The 15,242-nt window shown below is 33.7% G+C and overlaps 2 protein-coding genes across 3 annotated transcripts; both read left to right on the plus strand.

The window, feature by feature from the left end:
- The first annotated feature begins 3,371 nt into the window (after window positions 1-3,371).
- On the plus strand, window positions 3,372-4,977 carry LOC115994076 (non-specific lipid-transfer protein-like protein At2g13820). Of its 2 annotated transcripts, none has more exons than XM_031118100.1 (3): window positions 3,372-4,206; window positions 4,339-4,389; window positions 4,616-4,867. In XM_031118100.1, the coding sequence occupies exons 1-3, from the start codon at window positions 3,888-3,890 to the stop codon at window positions 4,744-4,746; spliced, it is 501 nt and encodes a 166-aa protein (XP_030973960.1). In that variant the 5' UTR covers window positions 3,372-3,887; the 3' UTR covers window positions 4,747-4,867. The 2 variants fall into 2 exon arrangements, with proteins under 2 accessions (XP_030973960.1, XP_030973959.1); XM_031118099.1 differs by having other exon boundaries at window positions 3,545-4,206; window positions 4,336-4,389; window positions 4,616-4,977.
- Window positions 4,978-12,562: 7,585 nt separating this feature from the next.
- Window positions 12,563-14,109, plus strand: LOC115994628. The gene is made up of 2 exons (XM_031118837.1): window positions 12,563-12,895; window positions 13,579-14,109. The coding sequence occupies exons 1-2, from the start codon at window positions 12,563-12,565 to the stop codon at window positions 14,107-14,109; spliced, it is 864 nt and encodes a 287-aa protein (XP_030974697.1).
- The last annotated feature ends 1,133 nt before the right edge of the window (window positions 14,110-15,242 follow it).

Here is a 15,242-nt window from a genome sequence, read left to right on the forward strand (position 1 = left end):
CCTTCTGCATCCTAGTGGGGCCTCCCATTTGACATTACAGAAACAAAAATGTAATTTCGGAACCTACATGAACAGATACATGACAAAAAAATTATTGTGTTTTTATTATTGAAAAACAAAATGATGTAGTTTAGTAATGCAGTCAGACTATGATCCAATTTTCAAAAGCATGAAAATTATTAATATCTAGTTACAAACTCACACCATGTGTGAGAAAATGTAATATAATCATTTTATAAGAATACAATGTAAATTTGTAAGTTAAATAGTACATGTGTTATTTAAAATTATTTTCTATTTTTGTAAGTTTTATGTGATAAAACATATAATGTATTTTGCATTCAACAATAATACACAAGTTTAAAATTTTAGCATTATTTTCTTTCCAAATATATATAAGCGCATAATGTCTATATTATTGAAACTTGAATTTCAAGTTAATCTTTTAAATATAGAAAAATTACACTTAAATTTGTCTACCTGTAGTTTACTCGAAAAATACTTTGCTTACCTATGGTTTACAAATTGACACTTCACCTACCTGAGGTAAGTTCTGTCTGTCTCCAATTACCCATCTCTGCTAAAAATAAAGGTAAATTTGTATTTTTGCTACCCTTTTTATGTCTCTCTCCGCTCAAAATATAAAAAGTTAAAAAAAAATCAAGAGAAAAAAAAAACTCTAAAAACTAGATTTTATAAAACTTAAAACCTAACTTTTGCATCTTCTTTATTTTAAAACCTAATCCTTTTTTCCTTTGGCACCAGATTTTTCCTCACCCACCCTCTTTGATTCTCCTTGGGTTCCACGCTTCTCTTCATGTACAATACTAAACAATGGTTTCCTTTTTCCAAATTTCCTTGCTTTTAGGTAGAGTTAGTCCATGCTTGACTTGTCCAACGACTCCAATTGGGTCTTTGCTCTTAAGCATTCTGCCTAGTTGATGCCCTTGACTCACTCACTGCAACGAAATGTTGCTTTTTTCATGTTTTGGCTTTCTGGGTTTTCTTCAATCTTGTGTTTTAAGGCTGTGTTCAAGAGGTGTTTGGAGGATTGGGTTTGTCTTTACTTTAACAACAACTCCAACAAAGGTGGTAGGTTAGTGGGGTTCACTTTGGTTTATAAGGTCATAGATTAGGAAATCCTCTCAAGGAAATTTTTTAGTGTATGTTCTGGTTTACTTAAATTCTGATCCCATGTCTTATGATGAGTGTTTGGGTTTAAAGTTTTGTTACCCTCCTACTAACTTGTAATTGATACCAACTTCAGAAGCTCAAAAAAGGATAATTTTTATAAGATAACACAAAACCTATAAGTTATTCTTCCTTTTAAGTTAGGTTTTAATTTTTACAAAACCTAACTTTTAGATCTTCTTTTCTCTTGATTTTTTTGGTTTTTTATGTTTTGAGAGGAGAGAGACATAAAAGGGTAGCAAAAATACAAATTTATCCCTATTTTTACCAGATGTGGGTAATTGGGGATAGACAAGTTTACCTCAGGTAGATAAAGTGCCAATTTTTAAACCACAAGTAAGCAAAGTATTTTTTGAACAAACTACAAGTAGACAAAGTGTAATTTCCCCTTTAAATATTTATCATTTTAAGCTAATTTATAATGCTTTTTTTTTTTATATAGAATTTTTAGCCCAAAACTAAGATTTTGACCCAAATAAAATAAAATCTCATACTTTTCAACCCAAAAATTAAGAAAAATGATGAACTTTTGAGTCCAAAATTGGGGAAAAAAAAGGACCAAAATGGACTGAATGGACCGAGAAGAACTGAATAGACTAATGTGGACTAAATGGACTAAAGTGGATGGAAAGGACGAGTGTGGACCTAATGAAACAAATGGACCGAAGTGGAACGAATGAACCATTTGGCCCATTTTGGTCCATTCCGTCCATTTCAGCCCAGTTCGGTCAACTTCAGTCCATTTCGTCCAATTTGATCCACTCGATTTACTTTGGCCCATATTGGACTAATTAGGCCTTCAATTGATCTTTTTGTAAGTTGTCTTTTTCAGTTTTGGCTCAAAAATTCTTTTTTTTCTCTCTTAATTTTGGGGTTAAAAAGTATGAAATTTTGTTCTACTTAGGTCAAACTCTTTAGTTTTGGGCTAAAAAATTCAAACAAAATAGGCATTAGAAATTAGAGATATGAACCTTAAAAAAATAATGCTAGAGATACAAACAATTTTACAAAAAAATTTACAAACTGCTGATATAGTGAATAATTATTGGTAAATGAAAAAGTGATATTAATGGTGGGTCTAGATGAAAACCAATAAAATGTTGTAAAATAGTTTGTGGTTATAACATTACTCCCTTAAAAAAGTAACAAAAATGATTAATATTCAAAATATTACCTTAAAATTCAAGTTAAAAAAATATAAGGGTATAATTGGTAATTGATTTTTCCTTTTATTTTCTATTTTCAAAAACAATTTTCTATTTTTAAGACTAAAAAACTTGTTTCACAACCTAAAATAGACATAAAACAAAAACTGTTTTCAAAACTCATTGTGTGAAGGAAACAAAAAACAAGCAAAATGCTGTTTTTAATTTCTAATTTTCAAAAGTCAATGAAAACACATATATAATTCAATAAATCTGTCTTATTTAATGAGTTAACATTAGAGTTTAAATCCTAATAATAACATATTTTAGTACTTTCTATTTTTTTTTTCTTTGAAAAACTATCTTTTTAATTTCAACTAACCAAACATGTTTTTTGATTTCAAAAATACAAGAAAATTGTTTTTTTTTTTTTTTTTATATTCCCAAAAACAAGTTTTTGAAAATAAAAAATAGAAATTGTTACCAAACATAACCTAAGCATTATACTTATATTTGGAAAGAAAAAAGAAAACAACATGAATAACTAAATAAGTCATGTGGCTAAAAACTACTAATTAAATGGTTTTATCAATGGTTAATGTAAATGGAATTTTCCTCCCTTTGGAGGTAAATTTTTTTCGAAACTCATTTGCATCAAAGGGTTGTTTCAAGATAGTGATGCCCTCAACTTTCACAACAAAGCTAGCCCCATACTAGAGTCTGGAAGGAACATGATACCAAATAATGGTCAGGGTCCCCATGAAGCTATTATAACATTTTTGCAAACCGAACAAAGCACAAAATTCTATGAGGAAAAATAAATTGATAGAGTTGCTGACATGCTCCCTAGACAGATGTCACTCAATCACAAATAGCAATCTTTAGCCAAGTCAATTTTCTTATGCTCAAAGCAAAGAAACATTAAGGTGTGTCATTATCAGGGAAGTATCAAACTCCTCCAATACTCAATACCTATGACACATCATGTATCCCTTTTTATTTTTCTATAGGAAATTTCTGCTTTCTATCTACCCTATAAGTTCAGATTCTCAAAGATTAGAGGTATAAAGCCAATTCTAGTGAAGGTGGAGTAAGAAACACGTAAACACGTTATGCTTTCTAGTTTCTTCTCAAAACAGGTGTCTAAAGACTCCAGCTTTGAAATCCTTGAAAGTTCTTATTAGCCCCTTGCCAAATAATATTAAAAGTCAGTCAGTCACCTACATAACCGAACTTCAAAAATTAATATTTTCTTCCTAAAGCTAAACTACAGAAGAAGATTCCAAGTCTCCAGGTCTAAACACAGACTTTTAAGCATGCCAAATGCCAAGTACCACGCGTTAGAAACCTGTTAGAAAGTAGGATAAGTTGTTGAGCCACATAACCCATCATTCATTTGTCTTTATCTTGATTGATTTCCCTACAAAAACCTATACATCTTTCCCCTTCTCCACCAAACTAATCAAAACTTAAGTCAGTTAAGTGCTACAAGATCACAGAAATCCACAGGCATTTCCAGCTTATATTTGAATTTGAGAGCATCCAATTCCGATGGCTTATACAAAAATGGAGATGGGTCTGGTCCTAGTCTTGGTGACTATGCTCTGGGCAGGAGCTTCGGCTCAGTCGAGTTGTACAAATGTGATCATCAGTATGTCACCATGCCTTAACTACATTACTGGCAACACCTCAACCCCATCTTCAGGCTGCTGCTCACAGCTTGCTAGTGTAGTCCGCTCACAACCACAATGCTTGTGCCAAGTCCTTAATGGAGGTAGCTCCTCATTGGGGATCAACATCAACCAAACTCAGGCTCTAGCCTTGCCTGGTGCTTGTAATGTTCAGACCCCACCTCTCAGTAGCTGTAATGGTAAGAGCCCATATTTTAACTGTTAAAATTAGTAATTTACCCATCAAAACTTCTTGTTTAGCTTGTGGATGGATTTAAAATTCTCATAAACGAGCATCATTTTCATCTATGCTAACTTTTGAATATCGGCAGCTGCTTCACCATCCAACTCTCCTGCAGGATCACCAACATCTTCGGATTCAGGTACAAACTGCTTCATCATTTGTTCAATTGTGCAAAATTATCATGATCAATCAAATTTTGACTTATACAAACCAAATTCTAGATTCAAAAAGTTCAATCCTTACAAAGAACCTTAAGAAATAAGTGACATTGAACAAGTTCTATTAAATTTATACTCATCAATGAAACATCATTGGATTTATTTTTTTATTTTCTTAATTTGTTCATTGGTGGTTCACTTGTGTAGGAAGTGGATCTAAAACCGTGCCATCAACAGAAGGTAGTACATCAGCTGGAAGTTCCATCAAGTTGTCAATTTCTCAACTCTTCTTCCTTATATGTGCAGCAACAGTTGCTTCAACCTTCACAACGTACTGATCTTCCCATTTGTCAGCCTGCCTTTTGCAGCACCACATTCCTACCTATTCTTGATTAATGATGACTATTATTGTATTCTTCATTTATTATAAGAGTTCCCTTAGGTTGTGGGGTTCATTTATATTTTATTTTTTGTGGCCTCTTTCAGGGGTTGATATGGTTTTGTATTACTGAGGAGACATCTTGCTCTCTTCCCTTCTTAATAAAGACGATTTCTGGGTTATATGTAAATTATGTAATACAACACCTAACATATAAAGTATAAACAAAAACCAATTAAGTTATAAGATATTAAAACTGACCAAAACGAAATGCAATGATTCCAGAAGTTCTTCATTGAAAAAATCAACCTTAGAAATCTTTGGTATTTAAGCAGAACATTATTGAAGCATGTATATTACCTTTATGCCAATGCCGCTCATTCCTAATGGTGTCTCTGAGCCTTTTGGTTCGAGCAATGACACTGCCGTTGGTTGGGTGGAACGGTCTCTGATTGATTCTGCATGTTATAAATACTGATTTATAAGTTTTTGTATAAGATTCAAAAAGGCTTAAGCCTTTGGTTTGACCCATTATCCAAAAGACCCAAGCTCAATGAGCATGTATTCAATTATGTTATATAAACTACTAATTATTCTTATCATTATTTAATATGTGACTACACATATGCTAGAGAATTATTTTCAATGTGGGACTACACATATACTAGATATTATTTAAAAAGTCTATCAAGATCTGTGGCAATGCAAAATGGGAGGTGAAGCCGTGTGTTCCGTGTATACTTTGATAGATCGTGTTTGTATAATATTTCCTAATATTATTGTAAATCTTACTATTTGGATTTTGGAATATAGTAGTGATCATAAGTCCATAGGTTGCTATCACCAATTATATATGATAACCTCAGGCTTTTCCGAACGCAATTTTTTCATAATTTTTTTTTTCTCGTGTAGCATCCATGATTGTTGAATCATATAATCCGACGGCCCTGATATAATTAGCCTTAGCCCAAATCAATATATATCAAGTTTTATTATACTCTACTTTTGCATGTTTTTTTCCGTGTTATATTTGGTTGAGGGGATTGTTGCCATACTACATATTCAGGAGAGGCAGTCCATCATTTTTAATATAGGTAACTTAACTTTTTAATTGGTCTAATTGATTTACATCATCAAAAACTAGAAGAATTCTTTTATGACGTAATCGATTCTTGATCACGAACACCCCATCATCAGCATTCTGTATATTCATATTTTCTTTTAAAATTTGACTAATTAGTTGTTGTTGTTGTAATAGAACTAAACCATCTTTTTCACAAACCTCCCTAACATTAGCAAGAAAACAATAGCCTTCATATTTCTTAGCAACCATACGAGAAACAACTCTAGCAAGAGTTGTTTTACCAATTCCCCCATCCCCCAAACCCCTAAAATGCGAATATCGTTAAACTCTATAGCCAAATATGACTTCAATTTCTTTACTCGAGATTCTATTCCAACAAGGTCTTCAATATCTTCTGAGAACGCACAACTCAGTTCATGCCATAACTCATCCACAATATTTTGGATAAATTTTGACTCAGACCTACAATTGAGAGAGTATGACATTTGGTGAGCTTATGATAGTTGAAATCCAAAGTTCCACTCTATTGGGTGAAACCAGAAAAATTTAAATAATTAACTTTGCTCAAGACATATTTGAAAGAAATATGAAAATATAAATTAATTGGATCAAATCAAAATTGAAAGAAACATGAACGCGTATATAGGTATGCCTAAGGTTCACGACAAGACTAAGGATAAGAAGAGTATGTTTTGAATATTTAAAAGAAAGAAAATTTCATATTTGATTACCTATCCTGTAAATGCCACCCCTTAAGATTGGTCACTTCTTTCAAAGTAGCTCTCTTGGTTTGCACCTTCTCTATGTGATCCTTGAAATGCTCCTCATGTGTAGCAAAGGCTTGGGCAAAACTTCCTATTTGCTTACGCACATTAGATGGATCCACATCATAAAAAATTGGCCAAACAGTTGTTCATATCTCTCTCATGCCTTCAATGATTTTTGCAAGTTCATCCAACAACTATGTAGAAGATGCATAGTTTCTTGAAAGTTCATCCAAGTACTATGTAGAAGATGCATAGTTTCTTGAGAGAATGACAATTGCAAATTTGGATTCTTCTATTGCTTTCAAGAGCTCTGGTGAAATGGATTTACCTCTCTCAAGTTTTTCTTCATCTCTAAAGGTGACAATGCCCTTTTGTTTCAAGGAAGCATATAGATAGTCTATAAAACCATTGCGGGTATCTTCACCTCTAAAACTGAGAAAGACATCATATTTCCATTGTGGGGTTGAAGATGAAAATGATGAGGAAGATGAGTCTTTTTGAGTGATTATGGAAGCCATCAGAAATATGCTGGCAAAAAATAAAATAAAATAAAATAAAAAAGAAGAAGAAGAAAAAAGAGAGGGTACATTAAGGAATGTACCAAGCTAACATACATTGCCGACACACAACATTAGCACATTCCAAAGCTCAGACCCTTATCTAGTCCAAATCACATAACCCACTGACCACTAGACCCAACCCACACCAAGCTGAAGCCCACACATAAACCTAGAACTCAAAACTCCCTCCCTCCCTTTCACCGACTCTCAACCCCATCATCTGTTTCCAACGAATAATCGTACCATGTCCTAATATATCTTAGAACCACGATTTATATAAAAAGTGCATTCCGTTAAAATATAAAACTGAAGTAAAAAATTAGAAGGAAAATATATTGGAGAAGAGGGAAAACAATTTGTTGTGGATATTTTATTTCAAGGAGAAATAAAAACATGGATGTATGCAAGACGAGTAGTAACTTACAGTTTGAAGAATTGTAGCAATTGGTTTCTGTAAAGCTTTAAAACTTCTTGAAACAAAGCGTCTGGATACAGGTCTAATTAATAGAACAACTTCTTATTTTGTACTATTTGTTTTTGTGCTTAGGAAATGCTCTCAAATATGATTCCAACCTTTTCTCATACCGTTACTACCACTAATGGTTATTATTGAATGAATTTGTTCTTCTTCTCTATTTTTTTTTTTCTTTTTGTTCTTTTTTTATCTAAGATAGAATTTCACTCTAACATAATATAAGTGTATATATGTGCGAAGTTCCTTTCTTGAGACTTGAACTCCAACCCTTACCCCTCACATCTCACAAACACTTATACTTATGAAGTGACTATCACGCTAAGATGCGTAGTGGTGAATGCATTTATTCTTGACTTTGTTTTTTTGGTTTCTTTAAGCTTGACTTATGCAAGTAATTAAGAGGATGATCTTACCACAGTGCACCTTTGGTGGTAACTTTACAAATACAAAGTTTTTGTGGGGAGAAGGAAGGAAAGGACCGGAGTTCAAGTCTTCCAAAGAGAAATTTACACACTTATACACCTAAATTAGGATAAGGTAGAATTTCTATTTTGTTAAAAAAATTATAAATAAAAAAAAAAAAAAGGTGAAAAAGAAGGGTAAATTGCTAGAAACCTGTATAAAGTTTTGCTTCCACTTTATTGTCCTTTTTTAAAATCTTTTTGATGTAGTCTTTACTTGCTTTAGTGGGAACTTTTTATTTTTTAGATAAGTCCTTTAGTGGGAAATCTGATGACAATTGCACATTCAGTGTTCGAGAAAAGACAAGAAAGGAAGGATTATCTTCTTGGTGGCCCAACTGTAATTTTATTTTTTTATTTTTTATTTTTTATTTTTTTACTTTACCAGCTATAAAGTCCTATTTATATTGCATTTTGACAAATTATAAAGTTCTATTATTTTTCTCTTGGAGATGAGTAAAGTTCTATTCATATTTATTCTTGATCAGAAAAAGAAAATATATATATATATATATATATATATTGCTTTCTTCTCAAATGGTAGAGTACGTGATCCATCTTACTAAATATTTATTAAAAATCTAGATACCAAATATCTATTAAATTTTTTTTCCTTTTTAAAATCTTTTTGATGTAGTCTTTACTTGCTTTAGTGGAAACTTTTTATTTTTAGATAAGTTCTTAAGTTCTTTAGTGGAAATTTGATGACAATTACACGTTCTGTGTTTGGGAAGAGAAAAGAAAGGAAAGATTATCTTCTTGATGGCTGGCTATAAATCCTATTTATATTGCATTTAGACAAACTATAAAGTTCTATTAGACAAACTATAAAGTTCTATTTATATTGCTTTATTCCCACACACAAAAAAAAAAAAAAAAAAAAAAAAATTGCTTTCTTCTCAAATGGTAGAGGACGTGGTCCAGCTTACTAAAAATTTAATAAAAATCTAGATACCAAATAGTTATTATTTTTTTTCCATGTGACACCCATAATTTTTTTTTTTAACAGCATGTGACATGCATAACGGCTTTGGTGAAATGTAAACATATGACTATGAATAATACATCCACTAATTAATTTAATTAAGCAGTTCATAATTATTTAATTTTTCTACCAAAAAAATAATAAATTACTTTAATTTTTTTTTTATCCTCCAAATGACTTCTTGTTCTATAGTTTCTTTTATATTGAAGCATCGATAACCAAAAAATAAAATAAAATAATATACTTAAGATCATTGATAAGAAGTTTATATAAATATAACTTCTTTTCAAAAAAAAAAAGTTAATATATATAACAAAGGTACAATAAATTATATACTGATGCTTAAGGCTGCGTTTGAATCGGCTTCAAACCAATTTCAGAAATCAATTTCCGGAAAATGCATGCGTTTGGCTGTCACGGAAAACATTATTTTCCGGAAAATGATTTCCTGTTGACCGAAATTTTCACTTTGACCACGGAAATGAATTTCTGCCTTCATTTTCACTTCAATTCATTTCCGGGTCTTGCAAAACGCAGAGAGAGGGAGAGAAAAAACAGAAAACACAACACGAGAGCGAGAGAGAAAGAACAAAAAAAAAAACAATTGAAGAACACAACAGCGAACGAGCGAGATCAAGTGCGGAATAGATCAAGCCAACGAACGAGATCGAAGCCAACGAGCGAGATCAAGTGCGAGAGCTCCGATCGATCCAGCCACCCAGAGCTCCGATCCGGCCAACGAGCGAGAGAAAGAACGAGAGCCAACGATCCACAAACCCCGATCGATCCAGCCACCCAGAGCTCCGATCCGGCCAACCAAACACAGAAAGAACGAGAGCCAACGATCCACGAACCGACACCGATCTACCTCACACCGGTCACACCGAGCTCTGCCAGACGACCACCGCGCCAAACGCTGCAGACCCACGGTGAGTGACAGCTCAAACTCACACCGATCCGCCACACACTCACTCACCTCCGACCCACACGTCCGATCCACTCACCTCACCGGTCCAGCCCATCCTCCCGATCCGATCTCTGAAATATATATATATATATGTATATATTTATTTAGTTGTTTATTTATATAAATATTTATATAATTATTTACATGTTTTTATTTATTAATTTTTGTATTATACATTGTTTATAACTGTGTATTTGTGGGTAATGTATATCAAAATTTTGGGACTTTTCTGATTGCAGGTTATTTATTAATTTTTTCAATTATCCATTGTCGATTAAACTGTGTATTTGTGGATTATGCATATGAAATTTTGGGGCTTTTTTGATTGCAGGTTATTTATCAATTTTTTTAATTATCCATTGTTTATGAAACTGTGTATTTATGGGTGATGCATATATCAATTTTGGGGCTTTTCTGATTGCAGGTTATTCCCAATTGGTTTGTGGTCTGAATTTTTTTTTTAGAATTTTGGGGCTTGACTGGTTATGCATGATTGGTTTTTGCTGTGATTTTTATTAGAATTTGGTTAGTTGGGTTATGTGTAGAAATTTTGGGGCTTCACCCATGCTTGGTGTTATTATGTTCTTGCAGACCAATATGTGTGTGTTTAAACCTTCATTGAAGGTGCTTTGGGTATATAGGTGATTATAAATAGAATGTAATGTGATGGTATTGTGCTATATCAATGTGCAGTTATCAATGTGATGGTATTGTTATAGTGTAAATAGAATGCAATGTGATGGTTTGGATGTTATATGTTTGTGGCTGATTTTATTTATGGTGTAATCAATAGCATACTTGTTTACATACCTCTTAGACTACAATGTTTGTGATTTTGTTAGATGAAGAAAAAAACCAAAGCCACAATTCTTGCCTGAGTTGCATCTGTCCTCCTTGTGGGGGTTGCATTGTTAAAGAAATTACGACGTAGACGTAGAGAACTACCTAGGGCGCCTTATGTTAACCATGCCGCCGAGAGAGAGGAATACATAAATAGTGTTTTGCATGGAAGTGAGAGACATTGTGTGAATCAACTTAGGATGAAGCCTATAGCTTTCCACCACTTATGTCACACCCTCACTGAGGGGGAGCACGTACGTCCGACTGTTCACATGTCTGTTACGGAGCAAGTGTTCATTTTCTTGCACATTATTGGTCATAATGTGAGGTTTCGTGTAATGGGTAGTCGGATCTATAGATCAACTGAGACTGTTCATAGATACTTCAAGGTTGTCCTTAGGGGGGTCCTGAAATTATATAGAGCTCTAATAAGACTGCGTAGCGAAGATACACCTCCAGAGATAAGGAATAGCAGAAAGTTCTACCCATATTTTAAGGTAAATATTGCGACTTGTGTGTTTTTGTAAATTGTGAAGATTTATGTAATTTTAAACCATTATGTTTGTCGAAAATTAGGATTGTGTTGGAGCAATAGATGGTACACATGTTCGTGCATCTGTGCCACCTGAAATACAAGGAAGATTTCGTGGTCGCAAAGATGGAACCACGCAAAATGTGTTAGCTGCCATTAGTTTTGACTTAAAGTTCACCTATGTGTTGGTTGGATGGGAAGGCAGTGCACATGATTCACGTGTATTAAATGATGCATTTGCTAGGCCAGGGGGATTTTCAATTCCCAATGGTATTACACGATTACTTCACCCTTTTGGTTTGTTAGTTTAATAAATATTATGTGTTTTCCTAAACATAGTAGTGATTTGGTTTTTTTTTTTTTAATATATGTAGGTAAATTTTATCTTGGTGATGCTGGGTATGGTAATAAAAATGGAATATTGTCACCGTATCGGAGTGTACGATATCACTTGAAAGAGTTTAGTGATCGTCCTCTTGAGAATGCGCAAGAATTGTTCAACCTCCGACACTCTTCATTGAGAACTACCATTGAGCGAGGGTTTGGAGTGGTGAAAAAACGTTTTCGAATGTTGGATGCAGAACCATATTGGTCTTGCCCAACCCAAGTGAAAGTAGTGTTAGCGTGTTGTGTGGTTCATAATCACATTATGGGGGTTGAACCAAATGACCATATTATGGAAGATGCAATGAACCAAGTAGAGCTTAGTGACCACCAACAAAAAACACAATCCCATCGGGAGTCCGTCCAAGATAGTAGATCATGGAATGCTAAGAGAGATGAGATATGCCAAGCCATGTGGTCTGATTATATCAGGAGTGGAGAGTAGTACTTTATTTAGATTTCTATGATTGTAATGTGTTTTTTCTTTTTGTTTTTTTGTAAAGACAATGTATGTAATATAGACTTTTGGTGATGTAATGAAAAAGTATTTTTAGCATTACATTGTTATTTGATGGTATTACATTGTCATTTCCATAGTTAGCATGTTCCATTCTGTTGTGCACATTCATAAGCGTGGTTGTATGTGTGTTTAATTTGTTATTCATGTTTCGAGCGTAATTACTAAATGCTACTCTCACTATACTATTTTCATATGTAGTAATGTCAAAGGGCAAAGAAAAAGTTAGCGGCAGCAAGCAATTTAGGTGGCTGCCACCTATGCATGAGATGATGCTAAAGATACTTACAGAGGAGGCTGGAAAGGGCAATAAGCCCTCTAATACTTTTAGGGCCGGCTCCTTTGCTCTTGTAGCGAAGGAGATAACAGCCCATTTTGGGGTTGAGTGCCACCCTGTATTTGTGGAGAACCGGATGCGAACTCTAAGGTCCATGTGGGCAACTATTCAAGAGCTTAGAAAGAAGAGTGGATTCGGTTGGGACGAAAATCTGAAAATGATAACTTGTGACGCTAAAACATACCAAGAAGAAGTTATGGTATGGCTTCCAACTATATTTTCTTAATATAGATAATAATATATGTTTTTGCCTTTTATATGAAATTTATAGTGTCATTCTTTTAAGAATTCCATTGCTTTTATAAGGTTTTCCAAACATAACTTTCATGTCACCTTACCTATGTATTATATCTATACATATCTATGCGTTTTCATCTATCTATATGTGTATATGTGTCTAAGCTACAATTTTCTTTGGTTCTCGGTTTGGTTGCTAATAAAATGTTGGGAAAGTAAAGAAAAGATTGATACTTTCTTTTTAAGGTGAATTTTTTAATGGGTTTTTTTTCAGCTATGACTTGGGAATAATAGGAAATTAAGGACCCACTGTTTTCTTTGATCTTTCTATTTGGTTGCTAGGAAGAAGTGAATGAAAGAAAACAAAGGTTTTAACCAAAAGATTTGTGCTTGCTGTTGTGTTTTTTTTCTTTTTTTTTTTTTAATTGGGCTCTCTTAGCAGTGAAGTGTGCATAATAGTAACATAATGTATTTACTTGTTTCATCCTTATTTGAGAGTTTTTTTGCATTACTTGTTTGATTACTGAGAAAATGTAGGAAAAAGTATGGAGTATTTGCTTTAATTGTTATTGCATAGTCTTTTATATTGAATTTATGAGTGAAGTTATTATTGCATTGTTATATACGTTCTTTTCTCCCTTACAGGCACATCGGAAGCATGCCGAGTATCTGAACAAAAAAATTGAGTTTTACGATGAATTAGCGATTGTGGTGGGAAAGGACACAGCCACAGGTGGCTTTGCTAAGTCCGGAGTGGATATCGAAAATGAGCCAGATAATGGGGATAGTGCAGAGTTTGTTGCAGATAATGTGAAGGAATGTGTGGTTGAAAAGGGGAAGAATGCAAATGAATCATCCACCACTGGGTCGGGAATTTCCAAGTCCCGCAAAAGAGGGCGTGCAGCTTCTAATGCTGATGATAGTGTGTTGACTGATCTGTCTGATCAACTGAAGGAAATAGCTGTCGCTCTGAAAGAAATTAATCGGGGTCCGGTAGATTATACAACTTTGTATAATGAGGTAATGGCTATGATGACGGATGGATATAGCGAAGATATGCTCGTTACTGCCTTCGATCATCTTTGTGAGAATGAGAAGACGGCACGTGGATTTTTAGCCAAGAATGCTAGGTTGAGGAAGCTGTGGTTAGATGGTTATTTTTTCTCACAAATTTGATTTGCTTATTTCATGTTGACTGTGATGGTAGATTTAGGAATTAACTTTTGTTGTAGTATTAATATTGACCTATCAATGTATTATATATGTACTCTTTTGTATTATTGGGACGATACAATTGCCCAAATTATGTATTTGTACTGTTCAGATACCACAAATAAGTATCATTTTTATATGCCATTGAGGTGTAATGCCAATGGTGAACGATTGATGTGGCTGTTTTTATATAAATATTATGGGTATATTCGAATGATTATGTTTGATGTTGAACCAAATGACCATAATTTTTGTATTGTTACAGATATGTATAGGGAATGCAGGTTCTTGAATTTTATCTATAAGAGCAAAATATAGCTTCAAACTAGTTATTTTTAAGCTCTAGCTCCAGCTCGATTAACACCATGGTTTTGGTGGTGTTGGTGCCTATCTTCTTTGCGTTTATTGGGCTTAGGATTATGCTTCGGCTCAGCTACTTTTTCCTTAATAGCATTGATCTTCTCCAATTCCTCCAAAACTTCATTCATGGATGGACGATTTTTTGGGTCAGATTCTAGATCATTTTCCGTAAAATGATCCAAACTATTTTCCGTAAAGTATTTTCCGAACTAAACATGGGAAAACGTTTTCCGTAAAGTATTTTCCGTAAAATATTTGGACGAACCAAACACCGGAATTAATTTTCCGTAAAACGATTTCCGTAAAATATTTGGACGAATCAAACACCGGAATTGATTTTCCGTAAAACGATTTTCGAGACAGCCAAACACCCGAATACATTTTCCTTTTCCGGAAAACGTTTTCCAGCAACCAAACATTTTCCTTTAAATTTCAGTCAACTGGGTAAATACGCTGAAACTCTTTATCTTTTTTTCTTTTTTCTTTTTTTTCCCCTTTCTCCTGACACGCAAAACACTGGGGAGAAATCAACCAGAAACAAACGAGTTTCCCAACTTGAGTAAGAGAAAGGTAATAATGTTTGAATCAATCATACCCAAAAACTCTCCCTTTAATCTCTCTGTTGAAAGAGACAAAGTTTGGCACATGGCACCACATATAAAGAACCAAATACAAGAAGAAGTGTGTTGCAGAGAGTTAGAGAAATTGTATTGGCTTGTCAGAAGAACTGAGTTTGC

Source organism: Quercus lobata, chromosome 6 (genome assembly GCF_001633185.2).
Source record: "Quercus lobata isolate SW786 chromosome 6, ValleyOak3.0 Primary Assembly, whole genome shotgun sequence".
NCBI lineage: Eukaryota > Viridiplantae > Streptophyta > Magnoliopsida > Fagales > Fagaceae > Quercus > Quercus lobata.

Bases quoted from the DNA above. Each gene is read 5' to 3' on its own strand.
- LOC115994628 (XM_031118837.1), top strand. From the start codon at position 12,563: ATGTCAAAGGGCAAAGAAAAAGTTAGCGGCAGCAAGCAATTTAGGTGG. The intron at 12,896-13,578 runs GTATGGCTTCCA...TCTCCCTTACAG, and splicing joins CATACCAAGAAGAAGTTATG to GCACATCGGAAGCATGCCGA.
- LOC115994076 (XM_031118099.1), top strand. From the start codon at position 3,888: ATGGCTTATACAAAAATGGAGATGGGTCTGGTCCTAGTCTTGGTGACT. The intron at 4,207-4,335 runs GTAAGAGCCCAT...TTTGAATATCGG, and splicing joins ACCTCTCAGTAGCTGTAATG to CAGCTGCTTCACCATCCAAC. The intron at 4,390-4,615 runs GTACAAACTGCT...TCACTTGTGTAG, and splicing joins ACCAACATCTTCGGATTCAG to GAAGTGGATCTAAAACCGTG.